Source organism: Rissa tridactyla, chromosome 10 (assembly GCF_028500815.1).
Source record: "Rissa tridactyla isolate bRisTri1 chromosome 10, bRisTri1.patW.cur.20221130, whole genome shotgun sequence".
Taxonomy (NCBI): domain Eukaryota; kingdom Metazoa; phylum Chordata; class Aves; order Charadriiformes; family Laridae; genus Rissa; species Rissa tridactyla.
In genome coordinates, this window is record NC_071475.1 from 19,953,225 (window position 1) to 19,968,746 (window position 15,522).

Consider the following 15,522-nt stretch of genomic DNA (forward strand, 5'->3'; position numbering starts at 1 on the left):
CATTGGTGGGCCTGTGCTGAGCAGCTCCAGCCATCCCCGGCTCCTGGCTGAAGCCATGAAGGCCATGGTCAAAACCAGATGAGGGTTATTTTTTAATTACGTAGCGCAGGTAAACAAGATAATTTTGCTGAAAGATAATGCAGGGAAATTAATGCTGCAGGAATGCGATGCAGACTCTGTTAGCGTCTTGTCTTTTAAGGTGCTCGTCTTGTGCTTTTTCATGTAAAGCAATCTTCTTGCACCAGAGCAGTCGGGAAGCAGATGGACCTGTGAAGCCAGGCACTGTCCTCTGCCTCGGTAAGCTTGTGCTGTTGGTGATCTGTTGCCTTCAGATTTACTACCCGAACGAAAGGCCGGGCAGCTCGTGCCAGAGGTTATTGTGAAGAGCAGACAGTTTTACTGAAGCAGCCCAGCCCCTTCCTCCCTGGTCTCCAGCAAGAGGGGGAGGCACCTATAAAAATGTGCACCTGCAGGAAGAGGTTATCAGTTTGTTGGGTTTTGGCAACTCCTGAATTTCTGCGGCTTTAAGAGAATGCGGTGCCCAGCTGGAAGCCACTGATCTTCAGAGAGTTAATTCCTCCTTCAGAAGCTTTCTCTGCCTCTGTGGCATGGGAGCAATGCTGCTTCATTTTGCAGCTTTCCCATTTTATGCTTGGTGGTTAAAGTTGGAACACTTATTCTGCCGAGAAGCGTTTAGAATAGTTTTCATGAGAAGCATTGCAAGTTGCAGGTCCACAGATGATGCCCTGGCTGCTCTGCATAAATCTCTGGGTGGTAAATATATTTAAATGAAGAGCTACGGCAGTCGTGCTGGCTGAGTAATAAATCGGGGCTCAGCAACTCCATAAAGTTGAATCTTAATGCCTTGGCTTGCAGTCGTAGGGTGGGGTGGTAAAGCTGATGGAACGGCGGGATGTTTCCAAACAGAATGTGCCTGCCCTTAGTTACGCTGACACAAAGAATATAAATGATGCTGCGTACGTAACTGAAGTGCTGAAAATGGCTTTTTGTTGGTGTTGCTTGCCCTGTTTCATGTGTCCGCTTAATACCAGCTGTTTGTGCTTCGCTTCTCTTTGGGAGCAGCAGCAGCAGACCTCGTGCCTGGCAGGTAAAGGCAGGGATCCGAAGCCTTGCCTTCCAGTCCCGTGCTTAGTGCCGAAGCCCTGGTGCTGTGACATCAGCCTATGGGAAATTATGGTGCTTAAACACTTTCAAGGACCTTCTTGAAATATTTCATTATCTGAGGAATTTTGTGGAATACCCAGAAGGTGATTATAAACCCTTGGAATGTGGCTGCCTCTCTGTAAAGCAGTCCAGCCAAACAGAATTTTGAGGCGACTCTTTGAATATGAAACCCGATCAAGATTTTCTTTTTTTCAGATTTGGATTTGGTTCCTGTGGCCCTCGGGCTGTTTGTTCCTCGCGCTGGAGGAACACCTGCCCCAGATGCCTGCTCTCGGGTGCCCCAGCGCTTTGCTGCCGGCTTTGGTACCATTAGCAAAGCCGATGCTTGACTGGTGGCTGCGGTGCTGGTATCTCCTAGGGAAGGAAGCCGGAATGCTGTTCTCAGTGCACAGGGCTGTTCTGGTGATGGGAAAAAAAAAAAGTACTCTGCCCTGCCATTGCGTGGCCAAAATGTGGGCAAGAGCCCTGCCACAAGCCCTCTGGCCAGGCTCAGGAGAACTGCCAGAGCTGGAGCTTCGGAAGGGTTTCCTTCAGAACAGGACTTGGAAGAGTACGATCAGGTTTCCCAAGAAGGGGATTTGCAGGACTGCCCTGCCCGTCAGTCTGTCCTTCACCCCTCTAATAGCTCCTGCTCGCTTATTTGACAGAAAGAGCTTTATACCTTTTTTATTAAAAAAAAAAAAAATAATTAACAAATAGGCAGCACAGTAGGTGGGAGAATTTTGTCTAAAAGGACAGACCAAAGCTCACCTCTCCTCCGTGCGACTCATGCGATGTGTGATGTGCAGAACTGTGGCAGAAACTTCAGTGAGATGTCCTGCCTTGCTAGACATGGGGCTTAATCCCTTGGGGCCTTTCTGTTTTTGTGTGGACTCTTTAGTACTTAAGACAAAATGTCCAGTGGAAGCTTCCTCTCGGATTAGGATATTTGTCGTTTCTCTTCTGTGTGGATTCTCTGAAGCCTCATAAGGGTTTTTGTTCAGGCTTTAATTCAATTAAGAAATCAAGCAAGAGATGCAAATCTTTTTAGCCTCACTGGTTTCAGTGCTCATGGCTACATCTGAAGAGAACATCTCCTGCGTAGCACAACAGGGCAGCTTAGGGAGGAACTATTTTTCCGGGCTTCAGCTGAGATTCCAGGTGCTGCTGGAGGCTCGTAGGTGATTTTGTCCCTTTGGAGCACGGGGTGGAGGGAAAGCCTGTAGCCCCGTTGGCGATGGTGCCTTGGTTTATACCCATTTCTGAAGCAGCAGCTTCGATAGAAACCCGCTTTCCAGGCGGGTGACTTCTATCAAAGGTCGTTAGCTGGTGTGAATTAGACTTGAAACAGCTGGTGGATGGTGAGTGATACCAGGGGACAGGACAGGACACACAGTGGTAATTGTCACGCCAGCTGCTCTTGCACATGTCCTTTGGCGCTAGCTGGGGAGCGACCTGTGCCTTGTGGTCCTTGCATTTAAAAAGTGACGCTTCGTATCTCGCTTCCTGCTGGCTTGTGCTTTCTCCGTTGTGCCTCAGCTGTACTTTCTGGCTAGAGCTGCTGAGGGGATCCTCTAGATACCTCGTTAGGCTGCCTTTGTTAAACAAAGTTTACTTCGAAATCATCATTTGCGCCTTTCACAAATGGGGATGTCAGGGACACAGTCTGGGCTCTTCTTAGTATACTTGGGGAAGGCAGAGGCAGTCTGCGCTGATGTTAGTATACCTAAGGACTTGTATTTTGGTACAGAAATCCCCGTTAGCTGTAAAACTACATAAAAGTCAGCATTGTCCCTGCAAATCCAGATGAAAACCAGTTGGACCCCCATATAAATCGTTTCTAGAGAGTCCAGAGTTCAGTGAACGCAAGCTGCTGTGTTACAGTGAGCCCGTGGAGGGACGGGGAACTTGTCTCAAGTCCTAGATCTTCTACTTCCAATGTTTCTAGCAATGAGTGCCCCTCAAATTTGAGTGCAGTGTCATGGGGACTGGTTTTCTGCCTTGTGTATGCTAACCGGTGAGAGCTCTTTCGTTCTCCAAATTAAAATTGCACTAATTTCTCAGTGGTGCTTTGGTCTTGTCTCTGTGGGCTGCCTACCCAGGCACTGCTGCCAGCCTGGGTTTCCTCTGTCCCGGGCTCTCCCACGGGATGGCTTGTGTGAAAATACTGTTCTGTAATGCCACTGTCTTCACTTCAGTAGTAACTTCAAGTGAATTCATCAAGATGTGAAGCTTTTCTGAGAAAAGAGAAATCTAGAGTCAAAAATACCTATTTTATCTTGGTGCCTTGAGTTCTGGTTTTTACTAAGTCTTGGAAACTGATAAAGCGTTTTTATGCATGTATATATATACATGCCTGTCATGTTTGTCTTCAAAATATGCATTTTTATAGCATTTGTATGGAAGGAGCTCTTAGTCCCATCTTTGTTGGTTGGTTTTTTTGTTTTAACCTTTTGTAGTTTAATTTCCTGTGGATTTTAGTACTAGCTTTAGCTTACGTTCCCTTAAAGGTAGAATTAAATACTAGGATTTTTAAGCTCTCGCTCTGTTGCCAGACAAAACCAGGAGTTACGAGTAGAGTTTTGAGGGGCCCGCTCTGTCTGGCTGCGCACTGGATACCCAAGGGAAGCCATGGCCGGGTTAAACTATGCCCTTAGGCGGACGGACCCTTGCTCTGCCCTGCTACAGCTGTATATTTAGCCTATATGCCCTTTCCAATAACAGCCTGGGGAGGGAGGCTCCGGGAGAAGATGCCTGGAGAGGAATGCGAGTCATCGTTTCCCTGAATGCCGTCCCAGGATCCTGCTATCTGTCACGAAGTGCTGCTTGAGCCAGAAACGCTGCCGTGGTGACTCTGCCTTCTATAAGATTGTCCTGTCCCACCCATTTATTTTATTTTTTATTTTTTTTAACCTTCATGAAGTTTTAACATTCGTGTTCACGACCTCATTGGGTCCCTGGGGGAAACTCTCATTTTGGTTGGGTTTGAGCCTGGTTCAGGTTAGTTTGGCTTCTGGTCCTTCTATTAGAGGAGTGCGTGGACTCTTGTTCCCCATCACCTTCATGCCCCAGTGTGTCCCAGTTTGTTCTCCTCCAGCTTCCTCCAGGCAGGATCCATTTTCTACCGCTGTTGATCCCTGATGCCCTTCTGTGCCAGCCCTCCCTGGAGACTGGGCTCGCTCAGAGGGTGCAAGCAGTGTCTAACGTGTGAAGCCGTCCTCAGTGATTATTTGGAGTCCTCTCCTTCTTGGTGGGTGTTTATATCCTAATTTGCTGGCTGCCAGCAGCCAGGAAAATGGCAGTTCTACCTGACTGCTATGTTTGTAATTACAGGGGGGAAAAAATGATCTCTGAGGCCTTCTAAATACTTGGGAAGATAATATCTGAGTTTCCTTTCAACTGAATGCACTTGAAGATACGATCTGAGTTGGCAGTCTGGGAATAACAAAGTGGGAGGAAGGGATTGATTGTGGTTGCTGAAAACTTTTCATCAAAGAGTCAGAATTCTCGCCCAGCCAAAATCTGCGGCCGCCGGTCACTGCCGCGGCTCGGGCACAGCAGCCGTTCAAGGCACGGGCTCGAGTGTCGGGCAAGTAGCACACGTGGGCTTGCAAGGGGCTGGGCCTGCAGGATTGACAAGCCAGGGGGGCATCCATATCGTCTTCCAGCAAAAAATGTCAGGTCAGCGGGCGAGTGCGTAGTGGAGAGGCGCTTGTGGGTACCATAGTCATCCCCTCCCGCCTCCCCCGGGCTGCAGGGAGGGCACTTGCCTCCAGAAATTTGATCACTGCAGCTCGCAGGGGAAGTGTACCCTGCAGGGAAAGAACCCCCCTGTGTCTGGCTGGCAGAAGTGTTCTTGTGTCCTTTGTGCTGCTCTTCTGCAGTGCCCCTTCTGCATACCCCTGGCTGGGGGTCCTGGGGGGCTGCCGCCTCCCCTCCACAGCTCTGTACCCACGGAGGGTACAGGGAGCGTATCCTCGGTGCTCACCTTCTCCAGGGCAAGATGTCTTCCCCGGAGCAGAGTCCCCAGCTGGGAAGGGCATTAGGGTGGCCCAGCTTCTGGACAGGCAGATGCAATACACAGGGCAGGGGAAAAAGGGGAAATTCTGCTTTTTGGCATCTTTTCTCTCTATCTTGGAGCTGCCTCTGCATTCCCTCTGCAGGAAGTGCTGGAGGTTACATGTCTTAATAAAGACAAAACCCTTGTGGTCTCTTGAGCGGCGCAGCTTCCCATTGCTGCTCGCTCAGCACTCTGCTGTCTGTCAGTCGGAGCAGAGGTATCAGTCGGTGTCCCAGGCTGGGAGACAACTGTGAGCAGGTTTTGTTGGCCAAGGGGAGATGTGAGATGCAAATTAAGGTGCTGTGGGAAGGCTTCATCCCTTCTTGGTGATGAAAAACTGTAGTTTTCAAACAAAAGGAAGAGGAAGCTTTCTACTATCTTCCATTAAGTTACAGGAAAGTTAAATATCTTGGTGCTTACTCTAGCAGAATAAAAACCACTGCGAGGTGTCGATTGCTGTGACCACTTCCCGTACAAGCTTCGCGAAGCTGCTTGTGGCGTGGGTGACTTGAAGCAACAAGTCAGTGACAGTTCGCAGCCCAGTTCCCTGCCAGCAGGAGAGTGCTGCTTCTTTCCCTGCCTGGCACACATCTTAGCACTGCTGGTTTGGGTTTGTTTGGTTTTGGTGTGTTGTTTTTTTTTTTTTTTCCCTGGATTGTTTTTCAGTGTCAGGGTTTCCTGTTACTGACACCAGATGTGCTGGAGACGAGCAATGCAGAAATACAAGAAGGGACAAGACTGAAAAAAGCATCTTTTTTGTGCGTATGTCCTTTGAGCTAGGTGTCAGTTCTGTTGGGTGTTTAAAGTGGTGACTATGGAGGGTGGGCATAGCTGCGGAAGAGCGTGTTGAAATGCAGTTTTGGGGCAAAGAATCGAGTACAGGTTGGTGTGTGCCTCCTGGGCTGATGGCGTGTGGGGTGACCAGCTGATAAAGGTGAGCTTGTCAACCAGCTGCAGGGGACAGAGGGTGGAAGGGGCTCCCGGGGCTTCAGGAGCACTGGTCTGGGGGCTCTCTGCTGAGAAGGCTTCCTCTTGCAGTCCGATCTCTGATGCCTGCTACTTCGGTGTTGATGTACGCGTGGCTAAGAGGCAGGCAGCTGTGATTGCAGCCTTAAGCCAAAACCTTGTGAATGAACTTGTCTTTTAGAGAGGCACCCAGTCTTGGTGTAAAGCCGCCGTCTCCGCAGATGCCTGGTGAGTGTGGTGCGGTACGGGATGCTGTCACTCTGAGCACAGCTGAGCGGGGAGCTATGGCTAGCGGTGAATCTTTCTTCCTCGCCTTGCCCGTTCTCTTGCATCAGCTGCAAGCCGGTTCGTCTGTGCATGACAAACGCACCTCTGTGCAGTTTGCCCTCCTGTACATCCCTTTCCTTCGCTCATCCCGGGCACAGCGGCGTCTGGAGCATGGGTCATCTTCTGGGAATGTACGTGGCTGAAGCCACTGAGGTTGGAAATAGTCCCTAGAGTCATTTGCAGCACGTTCCCGTGGCTTACAACATAGGCTGTTGGAGGGGCTGCTGCCTTTGTTTCAGGGTGCGTCCGGAGCTGGGCAAGTGCGGAAACTCTTACTGTTTCCTAAATTTCACGCTCCAGAGTGTTCTTTGTGCATATAGTGTGTCAGGCTTGCAGATGGGCGTGCTTTTAAGTCTTGAGGAGACTGTATCTATTAGTTAATCAACTTGGTGATGGGCTGCTCTGCCCAGACGTGCTGCCTCCGAGCTGTTTCTCCCTGCTGCCCCCGGTCCCCAGACTCCTTTAGTGCAGCACAGACGTCCACGGAGCACCAGCCGCTGGGACCGCGCCGCCGGGCTGGCACCCTCGGTGCCTGCTGTTGTGTTTTAGACCGGGGGTGTGCGTACGGCAGAGTGCCATCTTTGTGTGCCTGGCTGGCGACGCTGGATTTCATCATTCCTCCTGCTTGCTGCCTTGACACGCAGACGCGCAGTAGCTGACGGGACTTGCCCAGAGATCCTCCTGTGGAAACATGCAGAAGAGATCTTTGCAGAGACAATAGCTCTGTTCTGGAAAGTTGCACTGGCCCTTTTTAGCCGAGTCTGAATTTGCTTCCTTAGAGAAAGGCCACTCGTTTAACGCTTCCTTTAATGAGGATATTGTTAAATAAGCAATCAGGTAAGTGGGATTCCTCCTAAGTCTCCTAAATACCTTCTTATCTAGGGTAGAGAATTGCAGAACAGCTACCTGAGCTTTCTGCATGCTAGGCTCAGCGGCATTAATATGCTGGCAGTTATTAATTACCGCAGGCCAGTGATGTGATTGTGTGCTTGAGCAATTGGATTAGACGCAGCTGGACGGAGACTTCACTTTCACTGGTTCTTGCTGAAGCGACGGTGTAACCAGCCAGAGGATGAGGGCTTTCCACAGCAGCCACACTCCTGCTGCCAGGACTCTTCCCATGGCCCGATGCTCTTGATTCTGCAGGGGGCAGAAGGAAAATCCCTGGGAAGATGCATGGCTGGGAGTAGCTACAGTGTCCTGCTCTCAGTCCTTCCTTTCAGTCCCATCTTCTGTCTGTGCTGTTCTGCGTTCCTGAATAATGAAGGCAGAGCACGTCCTTAACATGTCAGTGGGCCTTGTAGCTGCATGGAGAAGGAGCAAGCTCCAGCATTGTCTTGACAAGTCAGCATCATATCAAGCGCAGCATCATATCAACATAACTTCACCAAGCAGGCCCAGTTCTGTGTCTCTTGAGATGAGGGTTTGGCACTGGGGATCAGGCATCAACATTGGCACGTGCACCGAGTGCTAGGACTGAAGCAGGTGTTGATACCAACTTTGATGTTTCATCCAATGCTCTGGAGGCTCAAAGTTGAGACCAAAAGAGCTCTCAGAAGCAGGATGATAAAGAGAAAGTCGGTTCTTTCAGAAGATCAGATGGAACGAAACATCCTGAAATTCAGGACTAACCTGAACCTTTGTGTTTGTTCTGAGAAACTGGGCAGTACGGATCCTGCTGGAAGAAGGAGCACAGTGCCATGTAGAGAAGCTGGGGTGGTCTAGTCTTCGCTCAGAATGTGAACGTGCCGTCTGAGTCAGTTGGCCCTACGGCCTGATGCTTCCCACAGATCAGCAGCCAGCCACTGCAGAATGCCATCTGCGTTTGGGTTTTGGCCCTATTTTGAGCTTGCGTGAAGTGTTGATATTTTTGCTCCTGGAGAGCTCCAGGTCCGTGCCACTCGCTGGTCGTGGATGATAATCCAGAACACTGACTTTTTCCACATACTAGCGGGAGGTTGTCTCAAACTTAAGTCAGTCCATGGTTTGTCCGTGGTAGTACCATGTGAAATGGCTTGGGCTTTTGAACTTGACAGAGGCACCGCACACAGAGGCACTACCTATCCCAGCCTTGCTGTGGGTATCATTCGCTCTGTTCTGCAGCTGCATCGGGACCTGCAGGACTGGTGGCTGGCGGACTTGCTGAGCAGCGCTGCTGGCTTTCGGGCAGAGGACCTCCTATTACAAAAAGCGTTCTGCCTTGAAGCAATAGCCCACGTGGACCTCAGCGCTGCGGGGGCAGTGCCTTGTTCCAGCTATCAGTAGAGCTGTACCACCCTGCCTTTCCTCCTTAGCACACAGTGTGAGAGGCTGGCACCGTTTCAGCTTCTATCAATTGTTTGTTGAGGTGGAGCTGCGTTAGGAGATTTTTTTTTTTTGGTGGTGCAAGTTTGTTCTCAGCTCTTCTGTTTTTTTCCTTTTGTTATCAGCTACTGAATTCCTCCTGTACCTCCTGTGTGCTTTGCTTCCGTATGTACTGTTCTTCTGTAGTTCCCCTGAAATGAAATTCTGAATTTGTGCGACCTGTGAGCATCACATGAGATCTTCATGGGCAGCGTGTGAGTTGCTTGGCTGAGAGGCGTGTGTCAGATGGGCAGTGTTTGTTGCCTGCTCCGATAATTGTTTCTGAAAGGGGTGATGACTTCGTCTTCCTCTCCTCACCACAGATATCAAGAACTAGCTCCTTTCTGCCCAAATACTCCTCTCCATCCAACCAAAAACGCCCCAGGCCAGATCACGTCATTTGGCTGAGCAACACAGAGCTGTGCCACGCTTGTGCACGAGCTCTGCTGCAGCCGTGACAGGCCAGGGGCTGGCCTGAAGACATGGTGCCGAACCTCTCTGGGCGTCTTTGCAGCTCTCTGTGGTTGTACATTGGGTGCCTATCTGGTTGTGTGGAGAGTTTCTCCTCCGCTGAGGTGTGGAGGCTCAGCGCAGCTCCGAGAGGCAGCCATGTTTCCATGCTGATAGCATCTCATGGGGCTGCCGGGTTCTGCTGCCGCCGCATTCCTGCCCCAGCTCCTGGCGTGTCTCTGGTCCTGCCTGTGCTTGCTGCACAGGTTGCTTTCTAGTCCCTCACACAGCAGGACTTTCCAACGGGCAGGCTTCAGGAGAAGTTACTGACAGACAAGGTGTCATCACTGCAGTGTCCATACCCCGGACTCCATGGAAGCTGAAGGTGGTGGTTCCTCTTTCCGCTTATTTAGGGCACTGCACAGGGATGAGAGTCCCCCAGTTTCCTGCTGTGACAATCACTGGCCTCCTCAGGACCTCTTGCAGAAGGCTGTTTCATCTCTGTAGCTCATTCACAGCCTGTTGGATACTCTCCACCGGACATCTGCTGTGGTAGTCTACTCGCTGGGGTGACTCTAGGTTCGTCCACAGTCAATTGGTTTGTGTGTTGGATCCTCCTCTGACCACCCAGGGTGCTGGTAGGAGCGATGTGCCCTGTAGGAAGTATGATGTATCCTCACCTGCCCAGCCACTCCATATTTAGTGACGATAACTCTGGAGAAGCAGCTCAGGCATCTCGCTCCAGGTGAAGACCACCATGTGCTCAGTTGTCTTTGGGAAGAACCTGGCCTTGGCTTCCCTGCTGTTTCGCCTGGTGTATTCATGTCGCAGTCGGTTTGGGCAGTCAGAAGTACAAGAGCAGTGGGAGAACGGGCTTTCTTCTGGTGCTGGTGTCTCACACCAACCATCCTTCCATCTCTCTTGTGGTTTCCAGCAATGTTATTCTGTCTCCGCTGTCTCTTGCCTTTCACTTGAGGCAGGTTTTCTGCGACTGACAGCGGTCAGATCAGATATCTGCCTCGTAGATGCAGTAGCCAGAGGGTTATTGCATTCCGCTCATAATTTCTGCTACCCACAGCCCTCTCTGCAAACTGCAACTGTGCTCACTGGGTCCGTTACCTTTGGATGGGAGACATCAGCCCCTCTGCAGGAGTGCTTTGTTGTGAAAAGGCCCATCGAGGGGTGAGGGTGTGCTAGTCCTTGCACGCTACCTCTCAGCTTTTCCAGAGTGCAGATTTTAGGGTAAGCAACCAAATCTTCCCTCTCCTGTTATTCCTAGATCCTGTTGTGGTAGCCTTGGCCTTGGTTGCCTGCATGGACAGGCCCTCTGCCTGCTTCTGCAAGCCTGCAGTGGGCAATAAGCACTTGCCTGGCCACAGCATAGCGGGGTGCCTGGTCCTGCTGTCGTGCCACCCCAAGAGCTCTGCAAGGGCAAGATGCAGTGGGATTTCTCTTCCCACCCCGTCTGGCTCCAGGGTCTCTTGGGACGGCTTCGCGTGCATCACACAGTGCAGCTGGGATGGGCTAAAATAAATCGGAGCCGTGCTCAGAGGACTGTGAGCCAGTGGTTAAAGGTTGGGTTGGGTTTACGCTGGGAATTTGGAGCCACTTATCTCTCAGCGTGGAAAAAAGGAGTTGGTTCAAGACTGAGCATCGCCCGTGTGGGGCTTGCTTGGTCCATGTGTCTGTCCTCCAGTCCTGCGTAACCTACAGCCCTGCTCGTTACCACAAATTAGTTATTAAGGGCTGCAAACTGAGATGCGGGAGTGGGCAGTATGGCTTCCCCCGGCTCCCCAGGTGGCTCTGTCCTCTGCCATAAAACCCACGTGCTCTCCTGCAGGCCGGCTGTGAAGAGGAGCACAGGGGTGCGTACAAATCCACGGCTCCTGTGCATCACAGCTGAACGCAGTCTGGAGGGAGAAGCCGCTGGGGAAGCGCAAGAAATGATGCACCAGAGAAACAGAGGAGAGAAAGCAGAGCAGTGACCCAGGGGACCAGAGGGAGGGTGAGGATGGGGAGAAAGCAAATGAAAGAAGAAAACAGCGAAGCAAGAGAGAGCTGGAGGTGTTTCTTGGCAGAGCGTGGGGATGGGTGAGCTGCGCAAGCAGCAGGGAGCTGGACAGTGGGTGGCAGTGTGTGCAGAGCTTACTCTGGTCTGATTTTGGGGGTGCATATTGCTGGCCCCAAAACGAAGCCTAAACACACTGGCTAATGCCAAAAGCTGGAACTGAGAGAGGGGGCTTGGCTCATGGGTCCAGGGAGCAGAAGCATCTGTCATGCATCAAGCTGTTGAGGCGGCAACTTTGGAGTGCCAGAGGTTTCCTGGAGTCTTTGCGTAGGGTAACTGGCATTTGAAACCACTGGTGCCCCATTCTGACTTCAGCTTGCCTCGAAAGGTCAACTATTACCACTGTGCTCTCTTGGCTTCGGTTGTGTCTGCCCAGGTGCCGTCTCCCTCCTTGCGGCTATCTCAGGATGCTGCAGCTCCAGAGCAGCAAAAACATGGTTGTGTGCACGAAAAAGCAGGAGGAACTTGTTTCTCTAGAGATGCTGTACGTGAGAAGAGGAGCTGAGAAGTTCTTGCTCTCTTTAATGGTAGTAGTAACTCTTGGAGTTAAATCAAAAAGCTGAAACAATAAGGGTGGCATGGCAGCTGGCCTTCTGTCCCTTGCAAGGAGGTCTGTGTGTGTTAGCTGGCTGGCTTGCGTATTGTAATTAATGTGCTGATTGGGTTTCCTTTATTCAATCAGGTTCCCAGGACTCCTAGGATGAGGCTGCTGTGAAGGACTGGCGGATCCTCTGCCTGCGCTGCAGTGCCTGCAGATTCCCTGTGGTCCCCTTTCCAGCTGGAGCACCGTTGCCGAGGCCGCCGGGAAGAATGACTGTTGGATGCCTACTGCAGCCCCCTTTCCTGGGGAGGACTTGGCTCCCCGTGCTGTTGCTGGCGGCCTCTGCTCACTGCCACTGGCCCAGCGAGCCAGCAGAAGTGGTTCGGGACTGGGAAAACCAGCTGGAGGCCTCCATGCACTCTGTGCTCTCAGACCTCCGGGAGACTGTGCCGGCTGTTGTGGGCATACCGGACAGCTCGGCCGTGGTGGGACGCTTCTTCAGAGTCTCCATCCCCACGGATTTAATTGCTTCCAATGGAGAAGTTGTCCAGGTGAGAAATGCCATTCCCTGAGGTTTGTTTTCAGTTCCATTCTTGCAGGAGTCAAGCAAGTCCCCCCCATTGATAGGCTGGGTCATGAGGGTGCTGTGAAGCAGCCTTAAGGTCTTGTAGGACTATGGGAGAAGGATTTTTATTTTTAAATAACAATAAGTCCTCACCTTATTACAAAGTTCCTTCCATAATGAAGAGAGGAGGCTTCTTGGGGATGACTGATCGGGTTTGTTGGCTGTATTTAAACTGTGAGGTACTCGGCCCCTGGAACCATGGGCACGTTCATAAGGAGATGTTGTCTCGGGATCTGGGGAGCCACAGGTTCCCTGGAACTGCTGCTCTGACGCTCAGGGAGTTTGCTTCACTGTGGTAACAAAACATTGCTAGACAAATAGACCTTGTTCTGCCAGCAGGGCTCTGGGCTGCCTTTGACACAGTCTCTCCTGACCTCGTCCCAAAGTCCTTTTGGGAAAGATGGGAGCCTTTCTCTTTATCTGAGTTACCCTCATGCTGCCGGCACTGCAGACACCTGAAAACTGAGTTGTGGAATTGGTCCTGAGGGCAAGAAAGTGTCAGAATAGCCCGGAGGAGGGTAGGCACGCTGCTGAACAACACGCTTGCTCATCCTTAGTCCTTTCCTGGAAGGGTGCTGAGAAGTTGTCTTCTCAGCATCTGCTTGCTTGGATCACGTGGAGTTCAGAAAATTCTGTTCTTAAGTAGAATTACCTCCCAATCTCAGGAATTTTTTTCAGAGAGCAAAATTGAAAAATAGTTCTAAAAATCCAATTTTTGAAAACATTATAAAAAGACAACCTTCTGGTCTGTCTCAGAAGATCAGAGGGAGATGGAGAGCAAGCTGGGAGAAAGTCTGCCATCTCAGCTTTTCCCCGAAGGCAGGTTTGTTTCAGCTCTGCGTACTGTCGCAGTTATCTCGATCCAGCTACGTGATCTCGCTGGCTCCAGCGAGGGTGCTGGGACCACGACGTGCCAGTGGTAGGCAGAAAATCTGAAGAATGCATCTGTGATCGACAGACAGTCAGATGGAGAGGGGGAAAGCGGTGGGTGAGCCCCCAGATAGAGGAGTTGGAGAAAGGTTCGGACTGGTTTCAGAGCAAAGGCTGTGACATTTAAGTGCCTCTGCGGCCAAGGAGACCGGCTCGGATGGGAGGTGCCTGCCCTGCTTTAACCACAGCCCGGTTTCTGAACGTGGGGCTGCAAGAGTCCAGAGCTGTGTGGTGAGCCCAAGATCTTGTGTTAGGGAAATGGCAACTTTGGGTTGCGATTTTGCATTGGGCTGGCTTGTTCTGGTGTTGTCTAATAGCCATTTTGATGGCAAGAATGATTTTCTGTGTTTGTATAACACCGCAGCTTCCTGTCATCTTTTCCTGGCACAAAAGTTATCTGTGATAGCTCCAGGAAAATCCTGATAGATTATTTCCACCCCACCTGATAGCTTTGAACAATACCTCTGCTGCTTTGGTGTTGAGGTGTGTTTGCTAACACCAACAGATGCCTGGAGAGCCACAAATGGGCTGTGTTGGAGCAGGACCAAACAGTTGCTGCTGTGTGTCGTTCAGCAAACGCTGGGAGCGATTTTCACGCTTGTCCGTGGGCTTCTCTGAGTGCACGTTACATCTGTTCACCTTGAAATTGATTTTAAAAGTAAGGCAGGCTCTAGGGCGCTGTTGGCAGCCCTGCTTAGCTGGCGTATCTGGAAGGTCTCTCGCTTGCGGGGAACGCGTCTCGACTGCTGAGCACAGCTGACCTTTGCTACAGAGATTTGATTCCTGGCTAGTGAGAACTGCGTAGGCAATTGTCGAGTGCTGGGGTGCATTTTTGTTTTACCAGAAAGTTTCAGGGTGAGTTGCTCTCGTCTTTTTCTCAGGCTGCCTTGCATTTCTCAGCCAGAGCAGTAAAAGCACAATACTTCTGGATCTTGCAAACTGGTGCACTTAAACCCTAATAAGAAAGAATAAGGCCTGTGCCCCTTGAGATGAAGCAGTGGGTTGGAGTTTACAGTAAGATGTGGTTGGCTATACTCAATCCCTTTCAATTCCAAAGAAATTTGCTATAACTTCATTTTTTTTAAAAAGAAGGGGGAAAAGAAAAAAAGCTGACCGTTGATGTCCCCAAATTCCCAGGAGCTTCCCATCTGGAGCCTGAAGAAGGTGCGATTGCTTCATTTCTAGGCTCGGTTTGTATTGTGGTGGGAATCGCCTTGAAGCTTGCTTTTCAGATCCTCTCCCTGCTTGTTAGCAGATTCCAGCCGGCTGTAGACAAAATACTTTTCTCTGCAAACTTGGTTGTGGGATAGAAACAACGCCAGGCATCTGCAGCGTGGCGAAGGAGTGCCTCGCAGGCACGCACTCCTGCACAGATATGTGGGCTCTCTGCGTACGCAGGTATGTGCTCCCGGGAGCAGTCGCCGGTGTTTCCCTGCCACCCCCAAGCTGCTTAAGAACAGGTGAGATTTTACGGTTAAGTACAAAAGCAAGTTTATTCTAGTGTACTCCGGAGCTTGTCAAGCTGCAAAGGTGAACACACAGAAAAGTTTAAAAAAAAAAAACAACCCAAAAAACAAACAAACAAAAAAACCCCCAAAAAAAACCCCAAAAAACCTTGTGTCTTAATTTGAGACTCTCTTCCGTGTCGCTCAGAGCCAGCTGCCAGCAAGGCTTTGTGGCCGTTGTAACCCATCGCTGGCAATTAGAAACCACCTTCCCCTGCGCCTTGGCCAGGATTCGTGCACGTGCCCTTTGAAGGGTAGCTGCAGGTATTTCAGCTGTTGGATTCGGTGACGGTTCAGTCCAGCTGCTGTCCTGTACCTGCAGCAAGGCTTCTTGCTGCGAGATCGCTCTCCTGATGTTTGAAGGTGTCTTGGACATGAAAGCTCTTTGCTGTGCCTTCCCAAAAAGGGTTAACAGTTTGCAGCCCTTCCTGCTGCATTTGGTGCTAAAACCTTGGCATTTTTACAAGAGTTGGGTTAAAACATCCGATCTCCCCCATATCGTACAAGCCCCTTGCCGTGCAGACAGGTAGCGGGAGGGCGTGC

General features: G+C 50.8%; 2 protein-coding genes across 11 annotated transcripts in view; one reads left to right on the forward strand and one right to left on the reverse strand.

Moving 5' to 3' along the window:
• Positions 1–15,522, forward strand: part of DAG1 (dystroglycan 1) — a 53,945-nt gene that overhangs the window by 25,080 nt on the left and 13,343 nt on the right. For 8 of the 10 annotated variants that reach the window (XM_054215778.1, XM_054215770.1, XM_054215775.1 and 5 more), the window contains exon 2: positions 12,061–12,470. In XM_054215778.1, the coding sequence (XP_054071753.1) occupies positions 12,189–12,470 (282 nt within the window). In that variant the 5' untranslated portion in view covers positions 12,061–12,188. Of the gene's footprint in view, positions 1–7,330; positions 7,355–10,577; positions 11,906–12,060; positions 12,471–15,522 lie in introns of those variants that run through there. The other 2 variants (XM_054215776.1, XM_054215769.1) reach the window with 2 other exon arrangements.
• Positions 1–15,522, reverse strand: part of INKA1 (inka box actin regulator 1) — a 61,563-nt gene that overhangs the window by 12,076 nt on the left and 33,965 nt on the right. The gene's annotated exons all lie outside the window — the stretch shown is intronic.